The sequence below is a fragment of the Callospermophilus lateralis genome, chromosome 10 (assembly GCF_048772815.1).
Source record: "Callospermophilus lateralis isolate mCalLat2 chromosome 10, mCalLat2.hap1, whole genome shotgun sequence".
NCBI classification, from domain to species: domain Eukaryota; kingdom Metazoa; phylum Chordata; class Mammalia; order Rodentia; family Sciuridae; genus Callospermophilus; species Callospermophilus lateralis.
Window position 1 is genome coordinate 109,686,923 of NC_135314.1, and position 24,504 is coordinate 109,711,426.

Consider the following 24,504-nt stretch of genomic DNA (forward strand, 5'->3'; position numbering starts at 1 on the left):
TGCACTTTGAAACAAAAAATAATAATTTTTTTTTAAAGCACACCCCTGCTTATAGACATTTGCTTCTCTTTTGTTGCAGAGCTGAAACAGAAAGGGGGTTGTCAAGGAAGCATATTATTGAAGGTGGGTACTGCTACTTTGATTTTATTTTCATATATGGGATTCCGGTTCAAGAAAAGTAGTAAACAAATAGATTCAAAACCCATTGGAAGGGGGAAATATGTATATATATAAAGAACCACAATCAGCCATGTTTGTTCTTGGATTTGCATGTGGGGGGGCACAGGGACATAGGGAGACTGAGAGCCCCCTACCAAAAGGCAATTGTCCAGAACTCTTGTCTTGTACAAGCTACTATCAATATAATGAAGTACTCCCATGAGACTTTTCAAAAGGCTTTATTGAGATACAACTTGTACATTATGAACGTTGACCTGTTAAAGGGTACAATTCGTTGGTTCTGAGACATGTGATAACCTTCATAAGCTAACATTGCAACATTTTCATCCATCCAAAAAGACACTTGGCACCCATGAGAAGTCACTCCACTACCTACTCACCCTCCACAGCCCAAGCAACCACAAATCTACTCTAGAGATTCAACAGACGGTTCAAGACACTTTCATCATGGGCTTCTTTCACTTTGCATGTTGTTCACACACCTACCTTGTAGCATGTATCAGTACTTCTTTCTTTTTGTTTTGCCAAATAATATTTCACCATATGAGTATATCATATTTTGTTACTTATCGGTTGATTACTTTGGGGTTGTTTTCACCTTTGGGCTATTATGAATAATGTGGCTGTGATGATGGGTGTACAAGTTTTAGTGTGAACACATATTAGAACTACTTTTAAGAAGGCATACACATAGCCATGGGGAAAACTTATAGAAAATTACCACTGGTAATCGAGTCACAGAGCCATTGCTTTTGCAATAATATCCAAAACTCTACATTGTTTATAAATAAGAAGGAAATAAACAGTCCATGGGGTGTGGTGCAGTAATGTTGTTCTACCTCTTGGTAGGGACTGTGAGAGTTTGGAATGGTTTTTATTTATTGTTTGTCTATACATTAAAAATTTTTTACTTATACTTTTTGCAATTATAAAAAAGTGTTTAAAGAGGCTGCCTCATATTTTCAATCTTCATACAAGTTTATAAATTATTTCATAAAAATCCTAGCTTTTTTGTTAATTTTACATGCACCATGAGTCATTGAGACTGACGATTTTCCCCTTCTTTAGAAATAATTTCATCTAAGCAATACCAACACCACCCAAACCAAAATGTACTTTAATCACAAAACTTTAAAAATAAAAATAAAGAATGGGAGTCCTCCTGTCTTATTTCATCTCTCCATAGTTTAACAATGTAGTGTAAGAGTTTAACAGATCTCCCTTAGTTATGCAGCCTCCTTTCTCTACCCATCGATCTGTGTACTCACTTGTGTTTAAAAATATAGAAATATGTGTATTAATGCAATAGAATCAGGCTATGAATATTAGTCTACACCTTGTTTATTCTCGATTAAATTATATTCTACACACACACGTGACATAGACATTTCCAGTCTTCAGTATTTCCAAGGGTTATATAAGTGACCTTCTTGCCATAGTGAGGATGAGTCTAGATGGGGCATTATTAGGCCAAGGAACAAGGCATGTTCTTTTTTTTTTTTTTTAAGGTCTGATTTTATTTATTTGTTACTGATAAAAATTCTTATTTTTGACTGGACTCAGACTTAGAAGTAGAAGCTCTCAGAGAAGACAGCCTACGTCTCTTGGCAATCTGTTCCTGGCGTTTTTCTTTGGCTTTTTTCATTCTCTTGGCCAAAAGTTTGGCATATTCTGCAGCCTCTTCTTTATTCTTCTTAGTACGCTGTTTCTTCAGAGCAATACGCCAGCACTTGTGTTGCAGGACATGTGGAGTAACAAGATGCTGAATCTTTGGTACTTTGGTCCTGGGTTTTTTACCTTCCTTGTTTAAGGGATTTCTGAGAACATATTGGCAGACATCATCTTCCTTAGAGAGATTGAAAAGTTTGCGGATTCTACTAGCTCTTTTGGGTCCCAGTCTTCGAGGTACAGTAGTATCAGTAAGTCCAGGAATATCCTTCTCTCCTTTTTTTTACAATAACCAAGTTGAGAACGCTCAGATTGGCATCCACAATGCAACCTCGAACAGATTTGCGCTTTCTCTCTCCAGTTCACCTGGGTCTATAACATGAGTGCCCCTTACTCAGTAGTAGGCGAACACGGCCATGGGTCAAGACACCCTGCTTCATGGGGAAACCTTGTTTGTCGTTCCCACCACTGATTCGGACCACATAACCCTTCCATTCTTCACCCAGAGCATCTGCAGCAACTTCTGTGGCCATACACTTCTCATAAAAAGTACGAAGTTTGCGTTCATCGTCCACTTCAATGAGTTTCTGACAGCCAGTGGCTGGGAAGGAGATATTCAGCTTCATCTTGGAGCAGCTGATCACCCACAAGGCGCCACGAAAAAGAGCCAAGGCATGTTCTATCACAAAATTATTTTCTAAAATGAATATGTCAATCAATTGAATGAGCTGTTTTCATTGACTTGCTTATCCATGCACTCATTTATTGTGAGTCTAAGCTCATTTCGTAACTTCTTTCCCTGAAGATCAGCTCTTCATGTCCTTGGGTTCTTTGCCTTCTGAGAGTTTGGCTGGCTCCTGCTAGCCTGCAAAAGCTCTCTATGCACGAGTGATGTCACTCTTTGTTGATCCTGTGAGGGGCAAATACTTTTCCCCAGGATCTCATTTCAGCAGTGACCCTTTTCTCCCTGTGCACCTAATCTAAAAGAGAACGTTTAATGTGAGGATACTCATTCCAATTTGGAAGGTGGAGATTCTCACTGACCTGTGAATATGACTACTTTGAGATGTTTTAAAATAACAGTTAAAAAAAATAACTCCACTATTCAGTCAGGGAGACCTTTTTAGGATTAATTTATTGGTGCATTATGATCATACACACTAGCGGGGTTCACTGTGCTGTGTTTGTACGTGCACACCACATAATTTGGACAATTTCATCCCACTATACCTGTCCTTTCCCTCCCCCTGGATCCTTTCCTCTGCTTCTACTGGTCTCCTTTCTAATTTCATGAAATTCTCTAACTCCCCCCACCTTTTTTTCTTTCTTGTATCTTCCACGTAGGAGAGAAAGCATATGACCCTTGACTTTCTGAGTCTGGTTTCTTTCACTAAACATAAGGCTCTCAAATTCCACCCTAAAATGAAGAATTTTGAAACCAGATCTCAGCGTGTGCGCATGTGCGCACACGCGCACACACACACACACACACACACACTTTTAACAATAATAATTATATCATTCCATTGTTTCCAAGTTTTGCTATGAGCCTGGAATTTCTCACTGGCTGGTTTTTATTCTGCTTATAGGCATGTGGGTTTTGAAATCAGAGCCGTCCGGGTTCTGACAGTCATTTCTGAGCTGGATGACTGTGCGCTGACCAGACCTCACTAAGCCGCTGTTCCTGTCCCCTTGACTGTAAAACAGCCCACAGATGTTCCTTCCTCACAGCATTACTAGTGGAGATGGAAATCAGCTAATCCTCCTGGAGCACAGTGTCTGCTGCGTCATGAACAATAAATGTCATTTCTGTCCTCACCGGTGCCACTGTTCCCATAAGTGTGGCCGCTAGCCTGCTCTTTATAGACAAGAACACAAAGCAGGTTCCCATGAACCACCACCTCCTGCCCCCAGGATACTCCCCAACACCTCTCCCAAGCATAATCCCCTCCCGGGCAGAGTCTAGGCTGACACCGAAGCCCACCCAGGCTGTCTCTGCACATGGCACGCTCCTGCCCCAGCGCAGGCCAGACTCCCACCCTCTGCCAGGGAGTCCTCTGCAGAAACAGCCGGTGCCACCTTGAAGTTCCCAGTGGAACCAACAGTGGGCTGCCTGGAAGTTTCTGGCTTTTCTTTTTAATCTAATTAATTATAAACGAGAGAGATTCAGTATAACCAGAGAAGTGAAAATCTGTGGTTCATTTGTATATGATGAATTGAAAAGCATTCTGCTGTCATGTAAAACTGATTAGAACAATTTAAAAAAAAACATAAATAAGTAAAAAAAAAAAAGAAAGGAGGAGAGATTCAGAAAATGGCTCACTCTAGACTCAAAAAGAATTATAAAATCAAACAGAAAGAGAATAGAGATGCATTGCTACTGTCATCTCTATCGGATCTCCATGCTTTGACATTTCCCAGTGTGAGTGCGTAACTTCAGAATTCACTCTCTTTTAAATCAGTTTTCTTCAAGCCTCACACAAGTTAATAGAAGTACCTTAAATTTCTTCTTCTAAACCAGTTCAGTTGGAATCCAAACTTCAACATAAGACTTCACACTTTTGAGATTGAGATCACTTATTACGATGTTGCTAATGTTGGTGTTATTTTGAAGTTCATAGTTTCAGCCAAAGACAAGAGTTCATGAGTATAATTTCAGTCTAGGCAGACAGAAATTAGAGAATTAAGTGAAATTTTCAGAAAAGCCAAGACATGAAATTTCTAAACCAAAATAAAATTTGAAGAGGTTTACACATAATTATCCTTGGAATTCATTGCTTTTTTTCTGTGATGAAGGGGACCTTATTTAACATTGGAGACTCTTCTGCACATTAAATTTGAGAAGCACTGTTAGAAGATAAGACAAAGTCCAATTCATGTAAGATTCAGGCTACTTACAGGCTGGGTGGCCTTGGCCACCTGAGTTAGTTTACAGAGTATAAAATGAGCTTGACTTGTGCACAAGGTAGTTTTGAAAATGTTCGTATGAGAGGTCTTTTCAATGAGCCCAAATTCTTTGATTGAGATCAGCTGGTGTAATGTTCTCTTTAGATTCACAGAAAGAGGGAAGAAATCTCATCAGCAGCTCATTACCTCCATTTACAACCCCAAGGTCCTTTCAGGCTCTAAATTTCTATGTATTCATTCAGCCATTCCATGAATGTTCTTTTCAGCCCCAATTTGTGCCAATGTCAGAATTTGGCAGATCAAATTCCTTTAGTGTCTAATATAGAGGAATAGGAATAGGGGCTGGGGCTGTAGCTCAGTGGCAGAGTGCTTGCCTAGCATGTGTGAGGCACTGGTTTGATCCTCAGCACCACATAAAAATAAACAAATAAAATAAAGGCATTCTGTCCATCTACAACTACAAAAAATTTTTTTTAAAAAAGGAATAGGAATAATTTGATAAGACACATTGTAAAAATAAACTGTTTTTGTGCTTTTACCATCCAAAGCTGTGTCTAAGTCTACATTTGCCTTTTAGGTAAACAACAGTTTTTGTGGTGTGACTCAAAACACAAACCATCGTTGTAGGCGCAGGCAAAATAAATAAACTGAGAAAACTCAGCTTGAAATTTTTTAGTGAATGACGAATATTATATAAACACTACTGTGAATTTTACAAGAAAAGATAATTGAGGATTTTTCAGTTGAATAAATTTCTTAACAAAAGGATTCACCACAGGATTCCTTTGCAGTGTACCATGTTCATGGAAACTTGCACCCACTCAAAATAACCCTGTTTCATGATGGGAGGTTCCGCTAAATATATGATTCTAACACATCAACTGTCCCTTAAAAAGGAGCAGGTATATCTTAAATCATAACTGAGAGACTCGTTTAAAAGAAACTGGAAATTATAAACAGTGTGCAACATCGAAGGCAAAATTTTGCTCCAAGCGAGATAGGAAAGCAAATGTGTGGTAGGTTAACAGGTGACACAGCATATTTGAATAGAACCCTTGCAGAATCTCCAAACTGCTAATTTGCTCATCTCTACACAATCGAACTTGCAACACAAAGCACCCCATCCACCTTTAAGTATGTCAATCTGCTTAAACCCTAGAATAAGCATATTTCTTTAGAAGCCTATGAAATGAGTTTAGGTTGAATTAAACTTCGCCTTCTAAACAAAACAGTTCCTGTTAAAGTTCAGAATCTGAAAGAAAGATGGACTTAGATTTCTTTTACTGTGGTCACTCGGGAACTGCTATCTTTACATAATCTATTATCCTGAGCATTTTTGAGGAATTGCCAGTTAACTTCTCAACATTTCCTCAAAGACAGGGAGCACTTTCTGCTCCTCCTGGACTCTCCTCCACAGACACTGGGTTGGTTCCTGGGATGAGCTAATGCCAGAAGCACCTTCTGTGAATAGGCCTGTGGCACTCAGCACTTACCTCCTTCAAAAGCAATTAGCTGCCCAACTGCCCATCAGAAGCCAAGGTCAATGCATTTTTGCATGTCTGCTTAAACTTAAAACAATACATGGCTCCAAGCCAGTGCCCAACACAACATTTGCTAAATGGAGGTAAAACATGATGCTTGTTTATCTGAGCAAAATCCTAAATGGCTCTTAAGGAGACACTGGTGGAGCATGACTTTCTATTCCTATGATTCACCTATTGCTACAAGATTAAAAGCATCCAAACCGGAAGAGGCAGGACTTTCTGATTTGGTCTGCAGTCATGTGAAAAAAACAAAGCAGAAAGATTATCTGGTTTCATTCCATCTTTGTACAGATAAGGAACCTGAGCCTCACAGAGGCTAAGAGACATCACCAGGTCATTCACACCATCTTGTCCTGGACAAGAACTGGTGTCCTGGACCTCAGCCTCTGTGCCTAGCCTCCTCTGGCTGCCTGACAGGCCCATCCAGCTGCCAAGGGCTCCGGGGGAGCAACTGCCAAGCTGTTCAGATCTAACCCAGCTCCTACCACCATCCATGATGTGCTCTTCCCCTGACCCCCATCTTAGCACAGTCACCCCACTTCTCAGGCCAAAACCCAGGGCCACCTGGGTTTCCATCTCCACCACCCCGTACACCTGTAACACCACCCGTCCTTTTACTTCCACCCACACAACTCTTCTTAAAGACAAGCATTCTCACCAACTTGGTCCAGCTCAATCTGCCACGGTCACCTGTTCATGCAGTCACTCTTGCACCAACACGTTCTTCTCAGGAGGCGGAACTATCAGTTCAAAATGGAAAGCTGATCATATTATTTCTCCTTCTTGGTCCCCCCTTAACTCCCCAGTTCTCTCCTGCCCCTTGCCATTGTTTTTGAGTCTCACATTGAATAAAACCCAGAACTCACACCATGGATCACAAAACTACATATCACAGATTCTCAAAGTGAGTGGCCGGTGTCTCTCAGGGATACCATCTCCTTTCCCTCCCCTTTGAAGTCAGAGTGAGGATCCCTGACCTGATACAGCATGTCATTTTTACAGTCTCACGTGAATATACTTGAATTTCTGCCCAAATATCAAGAAAGAGTTGGGAGGTGAGAAATGACCAAATGCCGTGAGACTGACCTTCCATCTAGTCCTTGTCATGATCTAAGCAGACACTATGACCTAACAGTGGACCTCCTCAGGAGATGCCCTCAGTAAGCCCTGTAGGCTCTATGGGATGAAGACTTTGTCCCCAGACTATAGCACAGTTTCAGGATCAAGTGGGACTGAATACATGCTTGTGCCACAGGATAGTAAATGGCTAAAGTTGTGCCTGGCCCATGAAATGCCCAATCACCATGGAGGACATCTTTTCCAGAGCCAGGCATGGATTAGAACTGTCATTAAATGTATCTCTGGGGCTGTTGCTCAGTGGCACAGCACTTGCCTAGCATGTGTGAGGCACTGGGTTTGATCCTTAGCACCACCTAAAAATAAACAGATAAAATAAAGGCATTCTGTCCATCTACAGCTACAAAAAAAATAGATAAATAAAATAAAATCAAGGGGTCCAGAGAAAATAGTTAGCCTATAGTCTTTGCTCTGTTCCTCTGAAACTTTTGACAAGAACACAGTAGTACAATTACCACACCACATTTATGTCAAATGTCTTACAGTGTCTCTGGAGCAGCAATATTGATGGTAGTATTGCCAGCTTCACTGCAGATTAGAGAATTGAGTCACACACACAAAAGTCAAAGATGTCAAGCATGCGAGGGAGCAGAACATCAGCTTGTGAAACCTCGTGATGCCCTGTCCTTTGTCTGCTTGGCTATCCCTTATCTCCTGCCTCCATTTGATGTTTCCAAAGAGTGGCTCATGTCACAGTACTTCTTAAGGTAAATTTAATTTCAAGCTACCCCAAGAAGTAGCAGGCACTGTCCCAGCCCTGAGAGCAGGGATGAGACCTCCTAACACCTGTCTGTTCAAATCTCTTCATCAGAGCTTTAAACAAGAGCCGTTCACAGACAATTCTGTCTCAATGAATGGAAAATATTTCCGGAACTAAATTTAAGCACTCCATTTTCTTGTCAGAAAAGTAATTGTGGCTGTCCGATAAACCAGTTTGAAAATCAAATCTAAATGAGCCAAATTTAAATTTATAAGGGCCTCATTTAACAGGCAATTAATTTCAGGATTCTAATAAAAAGGGGAAAAACCTGCGGACTTCCTGAGCCATTCAAGAGGCTGATAAGGAGATGCTGCGCCTCTCAGATGAGGGGAAATGGTCTTTGGACGCCACCCTCCTCTTGGTTGTGTAATATTGTATATAATACATTCTATTTCAGGGAAGTATTAATTTTACTGAAATTAATTTTTTTCTGAGTATTCACAGGAATATGATGAAATGGTTAGAGCTCAGATGTGGATTGTTGGTTCCAGAATTTTTCTCTTTTATATCACCTCTTGAATCATAGCCTCTAGTGTTTTCTTTTCTCCTCAAAGAATATAAACTGATAAAAATGGTAGGAATCGTAGAGCTCAGCTATATTTTTAGGTTCCATAAATTTCAATAGGTTTACATGTTTTTTCTGATCTATGTCATTTTAATGGGTTTGATGTACAACAAATAAATCTCCAATCTCACCATAAGCCCATCAAGCAATTCACAACATAAACATTAATTTGCATTTTTTTCAAGAAGAAAATAAAACCTGTGAAAGGGAGGCTGGTTCTGATGCTCAGCTGCTCCTGCATATTTCCACATGACTCACTGTGAAAGGTTACTGTGAGGTGTGTGTTTTGCAGCAACTGCTAGTGACCATGCCAGAGTCTTAGGATTTTCCTCTGTCGGGGCAAATTCAGCCTTAATGTATTTTTAAAAGATTTCAGAGATCACATCCTTGTATGCAATGTATTTTTTTTGTTATTTTTGTTTTTTTTAATTTTAAGTTGACACATAAAATCCTGCATATTTATGAGGTTTTATGAGGTTCCATGAGATGCATGTCTACACAGCCTAAGATTCAAGCCAAGGTACCCAGCATACCCAGCTCCTCACACGTGTGCCAACTCTCTGTGGTAAAAACATTCAGAATCCTCTTCTACCTTTCTTTGAAATGCAGCACCCATCACCATACCTGGCAGTCGCCCACTGAGTCACACCTAACACACGGGGACTTATTTCTCCTAACTCAGTGCCATGGACCAGCATTTCCTCCCCCCCCCACCCCCAGGACCCTCACCAGCCTCTGGAGACACTGTCCTCCCCTCACCTGCCACAGATAAACTTTTGTGGATCCCACATGAGTGAATGGTGTGGCGGTGGTTTTTTTGTGCTTGTTCCACACAACATGTCTCCCAGTTCCATTCATGCTGTCAAGATGGCGGGACTCCACCCTTGATGTGGCTGAATAATATTCTACCATGAACACAGGCCAGCCTTTCTGTATTCGTTCCTCAGCTGCTGAACACGGTTGGTCCCATTTCTTGGCTGGTGGGGACAGTGCTGTAGTGAGTACAGGACTCTCTTGACGTACTTTTCCTTGATGGCACCGAGCTGTGGGGGTAAATGGATTGTAAGGCAGTTCTATTTAATTTTTCTTTTTCTTTTTTTTTTTTTTTTTTTTTTGAGGAACCTCCCAGTGTTTTCCATGATGGCAGTACTATTTACATCCCCGCAGGGTGCGAGGGTTTCCTTTCCCACATCATTGCTAGCACTTCTCTCTCTCTCTCTCTCTCTCTCTCTCTCTCTCTCTCTCTCTCTCTCTCTCTCTCTTGCATCAGTCATTCTAACTGGAGTGAGTTGACATCTCACAGTGATTTAATTTGCATTTCCCCATGACTATTGATGTTGAGCATTTTTTTATATACCTGATGCCCATTTGTATGTTGTCTTTTGAGAAATGTCTATTAAGGTCTATTACCCATTTTTTAATTGGACAACGATGACGACGACGATGATGATGATGATGATGATGATTCTGGATAGTAACCCTTATCAAATGGACAGTTGGCACATATTTTATCTAATTCTGCAGTCTGTCTATTCTTCACTTTGTTGGGTTTTTTTTCCTTTGGAATGTGAAAGCTTGTTAGGTTCACATGATCCCAGTTGTCTATTTTTGCTTTTGTTTCTTGTGCTTTGGGAATTTTAACCCCCCAAATCTTTGCCCATTCCAATGTTTAAAAGCATTCCTCTTACGTTTTCTTCTAGTAGTTTCATGTTTTACATTAAAATAATCACCCTGTTTTGAGTTTCATCCTTCTGCATGTGGACCTGATTTTCTCAGAACCATCAATTTAGAAAATTGTCACCAATGTATGTTCTTCACACTTGGTTGTAGAACAGTTGGTTGTAGATTTGTGGATTGACTTCTAGATTCTCTCTTCTGTTCTATTGGTCTATGTGTCTAATTTTATGCCTATACCATGATATTTTGATTTCTATAGCTTTCTAGTATTGTGCAATTCCACTTTGTGTTGCTGTGACAAAATATCTGAAAGAAGCAACTTAAAGGACAAAAAATTTATTTTGGTTCATAGTTTTTTCATTCTTGGTCACTAGATCCTGTTGGTTTGGGCCTTTGGCAAGGCAGAACATCATGGTAGGAAGTACACAGTGGAACACAGCTGCTAACTTCATGGTGGCCAAAAGACAGAGTGGGGGTTATGCAGGGACAAGGTAAGGCCTTTAAGACACACCTCCAAGTAACTACTTATTCCAACAGGCCACACCTGCTAAGTATCCCCCACCTCCTAATAGCCCATTAATTGGTTAATCCATCAATAGATTAATCCATTGATGAGATCACAACCCTTACAATCCAATCACTTTCCAAAAGCCCCACCTCTGAATACTACTACATTGGGGACCAAGCCTTCAATACATGAGCTTTTGAGGAACATTTCATATCCAAGCCATGATACACATATCTTGAAGTCAGAGAATGTAATGTCTACTGTTTTATTCTTTTTACTCAGCATAGCTCTGGCTATCTGACAGGTATTTTTGGTTTGTATATGTGTGTGGGGGGGGGGGGTAAATGAATTTAAGGATTTGGGGGGTGGGTAGTTCTGCAAATAATGTCATTGATATTTTCAAAGGGGCCACATTGAATCACTTTGGGTGGCATGAGTATTTTAACAATATTGATCCTTTCAATCCATGAACATGGGATGTCTTTCCACTTTTGTGTGTGTTCTCTCTTTTTTTTTTAAGAGAGAAAGAGAGAATTTTTAAAATATTTATTTTTTAGTTTTTGGTGGACACAATATCTTTATTTTTTATTTTTATGTGGTGCTGAGTATCAAACCAGCGCCCCGAGCATGCCAGGTGAGCACGTTACCGCTTGAGCCACCTCCCAAGCCCCTGTGTGTGTGTTCTCTTTGATTTCTTCAATCAATGTTTAGATAGTTTCCACTGTAGAGATCTTCTACCTTTTTGGTTAACTTTATTCTTTGATATTGTTTGTCTTTTTGTAGTTATTATAAATGGAATTGCTTTTTTTATTTCCTTTTCAGGTAACTCACAACTGAGATATATACTTCTGATTTTTATATGTTGACCCTATACCTTGTAACTTTGATGAATTTGTTTAGAAGTTTTAATAGTTTTTGGTAAAGTCTTTGGGGTTTGCTATGTATAAGATCATGCCATCTGCACTCAGTACCCACTTGACTTCCTACTTACCATACAGGTGCCCTTTATTTCTTTCCCTTTCCTGATTGTTCTAGCTATTGGGTTGTTCTAGTATTGTGTTGAATGAAACTTTTGAAAGTGAACATCTTTGTCATGTTCCAGATCTTAGAAAGAAATCTCCAACTTTTCTCCATTTAGTATGAAGTTAGCTGTGGACTTACTATCTGGCCTTTATTTGGTTGAGGTATGCTTATTCTGTTTTTATCATGAAAGAATGTTGAATTCTATCAAATACTTTTGCTGTGTCTATTGAAGTGATCGCATGGGTTTTGTCCTTCATCCTGTTGATGTGATATATCATGTTTATTGATTTGAAAATGTTAAACCATCTCTTACACCTTTGGGATAAATCCCACTTGATCGTGGTACATATTCTTTTTCATGTGCTGTAGAATTCAGTTTGTTAGTATTCTGTAAAGGACTTTTTGCATCTGTGCTCATCAAGGATATTGACCTGTAGCTTTCTTCTTAGTAATGTTGGTCTTACGGTAAGAGCTTGGAAGAATTTCCTCTTCTTCAATTTTTAGAAATCATTTAAAAATCATAATTTATATAATTTTAAAATACCATAATTTTATGTATGTTGTGTTTCTATTATCACTTGCTTCAAAATTTTTAATTATTTTCTTTAAAAGAATTGATATTAGTTCTTCTTCAGCAGTGAAGACATGAGTCTTGAACTATTGATGATGGGAGTCTTTTATTTGTTTTTTGTTGTTGTTGTTCATTTTTGGAGTTTGTTGCTTTTTTATTTTGTGCAGTGCTGGGACTCAAGCCAGGGCCTCATATATTCTAGGTTAGCACTCCATTACTGAGCTACCCACTAGACCTGTGAGAGATTTTTTATTACTGATTTTATCTCAATACTCATTTTTTGTCTGATCATGTTTTCTGTTTCTTCATGATTCAATCCTTGTAGGAGGTATGTGTCCAGTAATTTATCCGTGTCTTCTAGTTTATCAAATTCTGACTATTGGAGTTTTCCCTTTTACTCTTAGCCTTTCTAAAGGTTTCTTGCTCTCTGTTAAGTTTCTCTGAAAACTGAATTGTTTCTCTCTATGTTTTCTTGAAGTTCATTGAGTTTTCTTAAAACAGCTATCGTGAATTCTCTGAGATATCATTTATATCCATTGCTTTAAGGTAGGTTTCAGGTGTCTTGCTTTGTGGGTTAAATGAGGTTAGGTTCCCTGAAAGTTCTTGATGCTTGATGGCATATGACAACATCCCTGCATTGAAGGATCAGGTATGTAGTCCAGTGTTCATAATTTGGCTTTGTGTCTATGCTTCCAGAAATTCTAAGCAAGCTGTTTATTGTGTCCTCTGAGTCTGTGGTCATGCCTTGATTTCAGCACTAGATGGCACCCTAAATTCAGGTTTGCCCTGAGCCCACAGTTGGAGTGTTGTCAGTGTTGTAGTAATAGAGGGTGCCCCTTGCCTAAATTTTTTGTAAGTCTGCAGTTGATGTACTATACATGATGGACAGGGGTAGTGCCTAAAGAGAGCAGTCCAACCTTGTTGGGTCTGCTAGCCTCCACCTGAGGCCACAGTTGGCCCAAACACCTCATATATAATCACTGACTGTGTTCAGGCACTGCAGGATTCTGCCCAGAATGGGCCTCACTGTGGAGGGTCCATGCCTGGGCACCAAATGCTGGGTCACGCTTGGAGCCCACAGCTTGATGAGGTCAGAGCCAAGAACAAGGCCCATGCTGCTATTTCCTGCCTACTCCTAAGGTCTAGTTGCTGCCTGACACTAGAGCGACCAGCTAGAGGGGATGCTAGAGCATGGGTCCATCTCACTGGGTTGCAGGTCCTCGAGCCCTGGCCTGGGGGCAAGGTCTATGAGGTTCTGCCCAGTGTTGAGTTTCACTGGCAGGCCCAGCACTCAGTTCCAAGTAACAGCCCACACTCACTTCCCTGCTGAAACTGGCTAACGATGGAATTGTTCTGAGCTGAGCTGCCTGAGGTTGGGGAGGATTGGTGGAAGCAGTCCTCAGTTGCGGCTGAGCTGAGTCACACCTAAGCCCCCTGCAGGCTGGTGCATGGCTGGCACCAGAGTAGACTGAAATCCAGGTCCATCTCCTTGAGGCTGTGAGTTCCTGCCTGCCTCAGGGTAGATCCAGTAGCTTTGTCCAAGAGCACTGGCCTGGGGTAGGAGCGTTGGGGCTCTGCCCAGCACTGGGCACTGAATGCCCTCCCCCATCTCCCCAGGATATGTCCCTGCCTGAGTTGGAGCAGGGTGTAGGCAACTCTGTCTTTCTGCCTTCTTTAGCGAGCATATCTTTTCTTGATATGCCAAAGCCAGATACTGCACTCGCACAGGTTTCCTTAGCTCTTGTGAAGATGAGTTCACATGTGACTCAAATAGTCAAGTTCCATCCTGCCCTAACCCCTTCAATGTGTTTTTTAAATTAATCCAATGCTTTTCTTTCTTTCTATTTTTTTCTTTTTCATTTTGAAGTAAATTCTTGAAGGAAACCAAACTTAAACTCTTTGCAGTAGTGTGTGTACTTACTTTTTGTTTTTCCTGCTTCTGCTCCCAGGCCTGAAGGGCTCCCTCCAAAGACTGCAGCTGGAGTATGTGGACGTCGTCTTTGCAAACCGTCCAGACAGCAACACGCCCATGGAAGGTGAGTGAAGAGAGTCCATAGAAGAATCTAGAACTATCGATTCCAGCTTGAGGGCTCAGTCGACTCACAGTTGGAAATGAAATATATACAGACTAGTCTGATTGAATAAGAAAAATGGGAAACTCTCTGATGGGTTCCTTTAGGCTCAGTATTTGCCCTGACAGCCAAGGCTGTGACGTCTCCGTTTTTCTCTCCTAGCACTGAAGGAATTAGGCTGTGACTCCTGGTGGTTAGTGTTCATTTTTTTTTCCTGTTCATTTCACGTTTGTGATCTTATCAACTAAAACAATGAAATTAATTGGAGGGGGATTCTGTAACTGGTCATCATTATTTCAGAGTGAGTCCTCTGGGGGACCTGTATTTTACAATGACTCCAAGTCTGATTAGCTTCCAACCTGTGGTGACAAGCGCTAGTGGTACCCTGAGAGGAGGCTGGGCAGGAGGGACCACTCTAAACCAGACGCCTCACCGTAGTTTGGATGTAGGTCCTGGAGAAGCCGAGACGTCCTATCTCCTTTCTATTACGACTGCCAGAAGAACACAGCTTATTCCTAAAACAAGATGTTCTTCAATTGACATTTGTTTGCCAAACCTACTTAGGACGATTGAGAAAGAAGATGGTTTGAGAGGATAATGTAAAGTATATTCTAATTAGTTGAGGTTCACCATTGAGGTTGTCATTTAACTGAGATGACAGAGAGTGGAGATATGGGGAAAGAGAAGGGATGTTTGGGTGATTTGAGTTTTACAATATGATACGGTTTATCAATTTTTCAAAGAATTAGAATAAAATTGCACTGAGGGTAATTTTTGTCTTTGATCATCTGAAAGGAAGTGAAGGGTCGTGTGATAAATGGGGTTCTGTTGATATTTATTCTTGCTGTAGGGTTATAGAATTCATAGAAAAGTGTAGATGATCAAAGAACATATGGATGGCAATTATGAGCATAAGCAATTTCATGGAACATGTTTATGTATAAAATTTTCTCCTAGAATTTTCTGCTTTCTTGATTCTGGGTAAATTAGGAGTTAAATGCAGCATCCCTGTTGGGAACTATCCATGGAAATGACATAAGATTGCATTTCTTTGTCAGAGAAGAGATCAGGTGTTTGATAAAGCAAACCATAAACATATCATTAGTATACAAAGTTATCATTGCAAGGATAATACATCAGATCATTCTCAATGACACACTAAAACAGCACTAAAGCTAGTCAGAAAAAGCATCAAATAAAATGCCACTTAGAAGCACTAAAGTGGCTTCACAGTTTAAGTGCCTCATGACTATTTTCCTCTTTGGAACAGTGTCCTTAGCAATTACACCATGTACATTTACAGGACAGCAGACCCTATGAGAGTCTTCAGGAATTTTTTTCCCCTATCTTAACCCTACCTTTAATTTTAGGGATATATTGTAGCAGTCTCTCAAACAGGAATCATAATTTGCATCGTGTGTGTGTGTGTGTGTGTGTGTGTGTGTGTGTAGAAAATTCTCAAACTATGGTACACTAGCAAGATAATGGTGTCTCTTATGTAAACACTCATCATGTGTTGAAATGCCTTAGAAGGGAGCTTCAAAGTATTAAAACAAAAATAATAGATTACTGCTGTCTGATAGTCTGTAACTGAGGCAGGGTCTTGCCTCTGCTGGACTTAGAGAAAATTTATACTCTCCCTAAGTTTCTCACATAAACCTCCACAAAGAGAGATAGGAAGCTAGTCTATGATGGGTCATTGTCCAGACTCAGAAGCAGAAGGCAGGATATTAAGAAATGGAGATGGGTAAAGGCCAGGAGCGTGGTAACAGGGCAGGAGGTCACCTGGCCTGCACGCCTGGTGAGAGGCCCACCTCAGGGGGCCCACCACACTCTGAGGCTTCTTTTGGAGAACTCAGCAAAGGTGCTCCATGGGCAGTTCTCACCTGCTATATGGAAACAGCCCTCAGAAATGGTGTCCTTCTCTAGCAGTCAGAGAAATGCAAATCAAAACCACCCTAAGATACCATCTCACTCCAGTAAGATTGGCAGCCATTATGAAGTCAAACAACAACAAGTGCTGGCGAGGATGTGGGGAAAAGGGTACACTTGTACATTGCTGGTGGGACTGCAAATTGGTGCAGCCAATCTGGAAAGCAGTATGGAGATTCCTGGGAAAGCTGGGAATGGAACCACCATTTGACCCAGCTATTGCCCTTCTTGGACTATTCCCTGAAGACCTTAAAAGAGCGTACTATAGGGACACTGCCACATCGATGTTCATAGCAGCACAATTCACAATAGCTAGACTGTGGAACCAACCCCGATGCCCCTCAATAGATGAATGGATAAAAAAAAGTGGCATTTATACACAATGGAGTACTACGCAGCACTAAGAAATGACAAAATCATGGAATTTGCAGGGAAATGGATGGCATTAGAGAAGATTATGCTAAGTGAAGCTAGCCAATCCCTAAAAAACAAACGCCAAATGTCTTCTTTGATATAATGAGAACAACTAAGAACAGAGCAGGGAGGAAGAGCAGGAGAAAAAGATTAACATTAAACAGAGTCATGAGGTGGGAGGGAAAGGGAGAGAAAAGGGAAATTACATGGAAATGGAAGGAGACCCTCATTATTATACAAAATTACATATAAGAGGTTGTGAGGGGAATGGGAAAAAAACAAGGAAGAGAAATAAATTACAGCAGATGGGGTAGAGAGAGAAGATGGGAGGGGAGGGGAGGGGGATAGTAGAGGATAGAAAAGGTAGCAGAATACAACAGTCACTAATATGGCATTATGTAAAAACGTGGATGTGTAACCGATGTGATTCTGCAATCTGTATTTGGGGTAAAAATGGGGGTTCATAACCCACTTGAATCTAATGTATGAAAGATGGTATGTCAAGAGCTTTGTAATGTTTTGAACAACCAATAAAAAAAAAATTAAAAAGAAAGAAATGGTGTCCTTCGACTCAGGGCACCTGTTGGTCCCAGGTGGACCCCGTGGAAATGCCAGAGCTTAGGACTAGTCTCTGGAAACATGTTCTTTACAATTAATTTTTTCCTGCTTTACTATAACAGAGAAAAGTCCTGCTCAAGACATAGGAAGCAAAGAGACAAGGTGGACCTGGCTGCATCTGCTCCTCCAAACCTTGGGGACAGATGAAGTCTTCGCTATTTCTGGATTCCATATTGTTAAGATTCGTTTTTTTGCAGTGATTTGGTAAATTGTGTGTGTGTGTGTGTAAATGGAAGCTGTATATATACAGTGAGATTTACCCAAAGAGGTAGACGCCCCTAGAGTTTCCTACAGCTTACACAAGGTAAATGTTGTAATAACCAAAGTTACCCTTCAAAACCCATCCGTAACTGTTAGTCAAGCGTTACTCTACAGCCATTATTTATTTATTTAATTTCTTCACCAGATACAGTGACGAAACCACCATCAGATACTTGTCAGCACTTTGTTCCTAATGGTAAGGGAATCCTTAATCTCGTTCACACAGTTTTCTCCTTCGACAGCTCACAGTGGCTATTTTAGGCTCAGTGACATCCATCTCTGTTTAATACAGGCGATGGCGTAGTGATTGCCAATCACGCGTGGTCTAACATTCATGCATAAAATCTGCATGTATAAACTGCAGATCCTCAGCCTCTGCAGATGGTTCCAGCCACTCCTTGTCAACTCCATGAAGTCACAACACACACTTACTTAGAATTTTCCTGAAGCATTTATATTACACCTGGGGACCCAAACACTTTCCAGATGAGAGCCCAGCCCAAGTCAACTCTCTCATGCCCATCGCTGATAACCCATTGGCATGGCATTCAAGAATGCAGATCTAGCCCAGATCTAACCCTGCAAGTGGCCAGGGTCACATGTGCCCACATTGGCATCTCCAAGTCACATTTCAAAGGACTTCCGCTTGAACGTGCCTAGAACTCCATCCCCACTGGTGTGATTCGTACCCTGGGACGATGTTCATCGGGGATTCCTAAATTAAACCAGGATGAGTTTCATCCAGTTTCTGCAATACCTTGTACAACCAACGGAGCCAGAAAAAGCCCAGCAGCAGCATCTCCCTCACCATCTCTTGGCCTCCCAGAGCCAATTAGCCTCAGCCTCCCACTCTTCCCTGGAAAACCAGCATGCAAAGAGCAAGCTCCACAGTGGATGGCTATGAATGCCAAGGGTGCGGTGGGCAGGAAAGCGCGAAGCACTTCCCTGCAATCTGCCACCCGGCGGCACAATCAGACAGTGTAGGGCCAGGGAGAGACGTTCCTGACAGCAGTGGGGTGCTCTCTCCTCTGTCCTGCTCGTTCGTTTTTTCTGGTTCACCTAGTAGTAAGTCATTTTTCTTCCCCAGCATCTGCCTCGCCATCTGTCTCTGCTACGATATCTGGCAAGGATGGCATGTTTTCCAGCCCTAGGAAAAAATCAGCCCCGCATCCCATTTCTTCTTTCTTATGACACTGTCCCTCCCGGTGGAATTACTCCTCATTCCTTATGCTCTATGAAACTCAAACGCACAGCTGCCTCACCTTCATGAATCCCCAGTGTGTGTTTCCTGGTGTCTTCTCTCACCAGACAAGAGAAAGTCCAGGGCAGCCGAAGTCGTGCTGGACGTAAGAAGATGGCACCTGGGGACTGTGCTAGGCGCTGTGGTCTGGCTCCCAAACGCCAGGCTCCATTCCCTGGTCCAGGAAGAAAGTGATGGAGTTGCCTATGGCTCCAAAGGAGACTGTCGAAGGTGCTGCTCGTGAGCGGCAGCAAAGAAAGGAGACCTGGTTCAGTGAGTCAGCCTCGTAAAACATCCTCGTCTCAGAATAGAATGATTTTTAAGTTGAATTAAACTTCAAATAATTTTTAATTTAAAAAATACTTGAAATTGAGTCTCCTTACTTTCCATCTAGAGCTTGTTTGCCCAAACCAGCTAATCTCTTAGAATTCCCAAGTCATTGAATATTATTTCCATACTCGTTACAGTTTGATATTTTATTTTCCTTCTTGGAGATTAGCGCTGGCATCAAGCGACCCAGGTGTCTTAATTTCCAATAAGAGTTAGCTTTACTTACTTCCCATAATTTCAGGTCAAACAGCCCACTCTAGTAACAGAAAAGTCTCACTTCCTCCTAAGGCATCTTTTTTAGTGTTGCCATATGCAAACAAGAGCTTACAGAAGGATATTCTGGAATCAAAGATATGCATTGGCAACTCTGAAAATGCTAAAAAGAAAAAAAAACTGCATGCAACATCCCAAACTATCAATATTTTACTCATCCCTGAACACTGAACCTAGGCATTTAACTTCCAAAGTGAAATTTTCAGAACAAATATTTAAACACCTAAAACCTGGAAGAATTACTTAATCACAACTGATCAGCCCATCTGCCTTTATGTTTTATTTTCTTCCCTGGAAGGTGCCCTCAACCTGTCTCAAAAACCACGAGACTAGCAGGGCGTAGCATTGCACACCTGTAATCCCAGCAGCTAGGGAGGCTGAGGCAGGAGGATCACCAGTTCAAAGCCAGCCTTAGCAAAAGCAAGGTACTAAGTAACTCAGTGAGACCCTGTTTCTAAATAAAATGCAAAATAGGGCTGGGAATGTGGCTCAGTGGTGAAGTGCCCCTGAGTTCAATCCCTGGTATCCCCTTCCCCCAACCAAAAAAAAAAAAAAAAAAAAAAAGATGAGACTAGCAGGCAGAAGTCTTCTGCAATAGTATGACCATGCTACCCAACAGGAACATAATGCAAGCCACCTGTGCAGTTGGATGTCCCATTAACCACATTTAAAAAAGAAAGAAATTAATCGCAATATTATTTGTACTTTAACCCCATATATCAAAAAATGCCACATGTATACAATATAAAATTATGAATGAGATAGTTTATATGATTTTTTTACACTAAGTCTTTTAAATCCATGGGTTCACCTTAATTTGGGCCAGCACATTTCAAGTTCCCGGCCACATGTGGCTAGGAGCTGTTCTGTTGGATTACATGGGTCTATAAACTTTATTTCCAGCTTTACAGAGCCGAAGGCACAGGGTATTCTACAAATACTTACTGGATGGGGGGATGGCTGATTGTATGAATGAAGGAACAAGTTTTGGGGGAATTAAACGAATGAAGCTCTAAGGTTAAACTGATCCAATCTCATATTTCTCTACCTGAAGATCCATCAAGCCCTGACATCCATAAGCATTCTGATATTGGTCTAGTTCAACATATTTCAAGGTGATGTTAAGATGGACAGGTTGTTGGCAAACAGCCCCAAGCATCCAGATACTGGGAGCAGAAATGAATGCAGAATGATCCATTAGTGTACAGGTGTCCCCACAGAGCACTCTGTCAAATTAAAATGATTTAACACATTTCATTTATGACCCTGGCCGGGATGCTCCTAGGGGCCTTTGTGTCCATCAGATCAATTTAACCTCCTGGCTTGAAAGACTGAGACAGCTGAGTTTTCAAGAAATTAATTTGGAGAAAATGACTTTCTGATCCAAGAAGATGAGCCAGACCCTACCAAGCCCGTGGCACACACACACACACACACACACACAAAAAAGGGTTCCAAGTTTACTAAAGGAGTTTATTTCCATTTTAGCTGTGAACTCACCAAAATTTTACTGATACTTGAGCCCTATCTTTATCTAATTGGTCTAAAGTAAACTGATACTTCCTCCTTTACAGGACAAGTCTTTTGTCATAAAAAGAGGATTTCATTCCATTCACCCTAGGAAAGATCATAGGGTGGGGTTGAACTCTTCCAGGCTCTGGTTCGATCCTCTGGACAAGCTCCTGTTTCTGTTCATGGCGGCCTCCTCAATGGAAGAGTGTTTCTGAAGTGTGGACCTGGGCATAAGCTGGACACAGCTTCAAATCCTGACTGCTTCCACCCAACTGTTCACCTGGGCAGGTTCCCTCGGAGCTGAGCCTGCTTCCAACCCCAAATGAAGAGGATGCTCCCAGCACCACCTAAGTGGGGCAGCACATAGGCACAGCCCTACACCAGCCCCGCTCCAGAAGGCCCCGCGTGATGCACAGGCAGAGAACCCCCCACCTTCTCCGAATCTCTTCTCAGACGTAGCCATGGCAGAAGTCTGAAGCCCCAAAACCACAGCAAGATGGAAAGACATCAAGCAAAGCCGGCCAAGCCGCAGGGCTGGCAATCGAACTTCCTCTAACTCATTTGTTCTTGTGGAGTTTTTGTTCTGTCCTTTAATTTAGTCATAAATTTTCAGTCATGCCTGAAAGGAGATCCTGTGCCCGGCCTACTTTCAGAGATTTCTCTAGGAAAAAGCCCCCATTTTAGGATTAACTCATTCATTCAGTTGACAACTAAATGAACACCTGCTGTTCATTTAAATGGACATCTGTTGGGACCAAGCACTCTTCTGGGCACAGGGAGAAGCAAATGGTCATAGGACAGGCAAACAGAAATCACACTCCTGGGGAAAAAGAAAATAAGTGTAGGAATTACATTACATGATGATAATGGTGTGAGAAAAAGATAAATCCCAGCAGGGTAGGAAAGTGTGGGGCAGACTTTAGATAGGGGGATCAAGAAGATATTGGGGAATAGATTGGCTCCCATAAATGGAATGGGTATGGCTTTAGAGTTAGACCCCAGGTCAAGGCCTCCTTCTGTTGCTAGCTGATTGATCTTTGGCAAGGTAATGAACTTCTCCATTTTCTTGTCTGTAAAACGCAGGTCATACTATCCACTCTATAGGGTCAGTGTGAGGATTATTTGAGATAAAATATGCAAAATCCTTTGGGTGACTGTTCAAAAAGGAAGAGCTATCAAGCTGGGTCTGGTGGCCCACACTTGTAATCCCAGCCAAGACAGGGGGATCGCAAGTTCAAAGCCAGCCTCAGCAACTTGGCAAGGCCCTATCTCAAAATAAAAAATAAAAAGGGCTGGGGATGTGGCTCCATGGTTAAGTGCCCCTGGGATTAATCCCTGCCGGCCCCCCCCAAAATTGTAAGAGCCATCAGTTTTGTTTTGGTTGATGTTTGCATAGTCAAAGGGTCGCCCTGTAAATTTTTCACCTAAGAAACTGCCTCAATACAATGTAGTCTCTGAACATCCACCAGTAATCCTAGAGGTTTCAAGAAAGCCCTCACCAAAAAAAGTAAGATGCATGAATCACGTTTATCGAATCAATTAAAATGCATCGTGAGGAGTCAGAGGAGAGATAGGGGCAGCTAAAACAATTAGGATAAACCCCAAGGGTGTGGAAGGAGCCAGGTACCCAGCCCTGAGGGCGCACGGTGCTGACCTGACCTCTCTGCCACGGTGGGTTTCACGGTGGTGCTGCCGTGAGGACCAGATTTGAGGTTTGAGCAAGCGAGCGCAGACCAGGTGCCCAGGTCACAGAACCCTTGGTCTTGGAAACTCCTAGGGCAATCAGCTGGAACTCACAGCTAAGGACTACATGCATTTCCTCTGCAAAGGATTTTCAAGGAATGGGGGTCACCAGGAGATGGCTGATTTAGTTGCTATTTCTTTTTTTTTTTTTCTTTTTTTTTTTTTTTTTTTTTTTTGTGGTGCTGGGGATCAAACCCAAGGCCTTGTGCATTCAAGGCAAGCATTCTACCAACTGAGCCTTGTCCCTGTATCCCCAGCCCGTACTTACTCTATTTCAAAAGTGCGAGTGAATGTATTATGATACTGTGTCTTCCCATCCGTGCCCCTGTCCCCGCACTTTCCATGGTGGTCAATCATCCCTGCTCCTTCCTGTGCCTTCTCCGCCTTCTCACCAGTCCCTTGCTTCTCTGCCTGGTGTTGTCACCCCCTGGTTCATCTCTTTGACCCTCTTGAGCAGAACTGAGTGATCTTAAGTAACACAGTGAATTCTCCGCTCAGAGTTGCTGGTATGCGGCCTCAGGTCTGAAGAATCTTCTAGGCCTGATGAAAACATTCCAGAGTTCACAGAGGCCCCAGAATGCTGAATGTGGACCGCCCTGGTGTGCAGCCCTGGGTAACACATGATTTCTTCCATCTGGGTTCCATAGTGAGAGCTGAGCTTTAGAAAAACTGCCTCTAGAGCACCCTGAAAAGGTGACGGCCCAGTCTGCAGAAAACCTGTGAAGACCGGCTCTGAAGACAACTGTTCCGGAAGACACTCTGGTGGCATGGCGCTCTACTTTGTGCTTTTGTTGGAAATGAGAATTCCCAGCCTTATTCCATGAAGTCTGGTGGTGGGGATCCTGGGAAGGACTGGCTGTGCTGATAGTCTATGCACTTCAGCTGCTTCGCCCCTGTTCTTCTCACATCTTCGCTCAGTGGTGAGGTAGAGATCCAGCCTCTAACCTGAGAGCCTCAAGGAGAAACCAGGCAGGCTGTCCGTCTGGGCCTTCACACCTCCTGCAATGCATCCTGGACTTCACATTTGCAAAGCACCTTCTCTCTTCTTTTTTCCTTAAATCGTTTTTGGTTAAGAAAAGAGGAAGAGAAGAGCTCCTTCTGCTCCCCAGCTGTCAGGTGGAAACAGCTGCTCGGGCTCTGTGACTGGCTGCACCTGCTCCGTGAGTTGGCACGTCCCTGAAGGTGTCTGGGATGCTGACGAGACAGTTCCACATCCTGAGAACCCATCTACTCAGCCTCAGGAAGGTTCTGGAAGTTCCTTATTGTGCTATGGCCATCTGCAGCGACAGGGGCAGGGACTGGAGATAGCGCTGCCACCTGGAGCTCGTGGGCCACCCAGGCGAGGCTGGAAGTCCTGCAGCTCCAGGCCCTTCCACAGGCTGACGCATTGGGGTGAGCAGAGCCGCCTGTGTCCTTGCGAACCTCGAACGCCCAGCCAAGGTCATAACCCAATACCTTCTAGGCTCCTTCTCTGTGCACAAAAAGAAGTAATAAGAGAGGCAGTGGTTTTATTCAACTCCTCCTGGGAGTTTAATGTGTTGTGAAAACACAGTCTGAGGACGGAAGTGC

At 42.2% G+C, this 24,504-nt stretch overlaps 1 protein-coding gene and 1 pseudogene across 2 annotated transcripts in view; one reads left to right on the forward strand and one right to left on the reverse strand.

Annotated features, from left to right (window-relative positions):
- The window catches only part of Kcnab1 (potassium voltage-gated channel subfamily A regulatory beta subunit 1), a 312,155-nt gene that overhangs the window by 247,775 nt on the left and 39,876 nt on the right, over window positions 1-24,504 (forward strand). Inside the window, exons 7-8 of one of the 2 annotated variants that reach the window (XM_076867429.2) lie at window positions 80-123; window positions 14,490-14,576. In XM_076867429.2, the coding sequence (XP_076723544.1) occupies window positions 80-123; window positions 14,490-14,576 (131 nt within the window). The remainder of the gene's footprint in view (window positions 1-79; window positions 124-14,489; window positions 14,577-24,504) is intronic. The other variant, XM_076867430.1, reaches the window with a different exon arrangement.
- LOC143408475 (small ribosomal subunit protein eS6 pseudogene) lies at window positions 1,682-2,500 on the reverse strand (annotated as a pseudogene).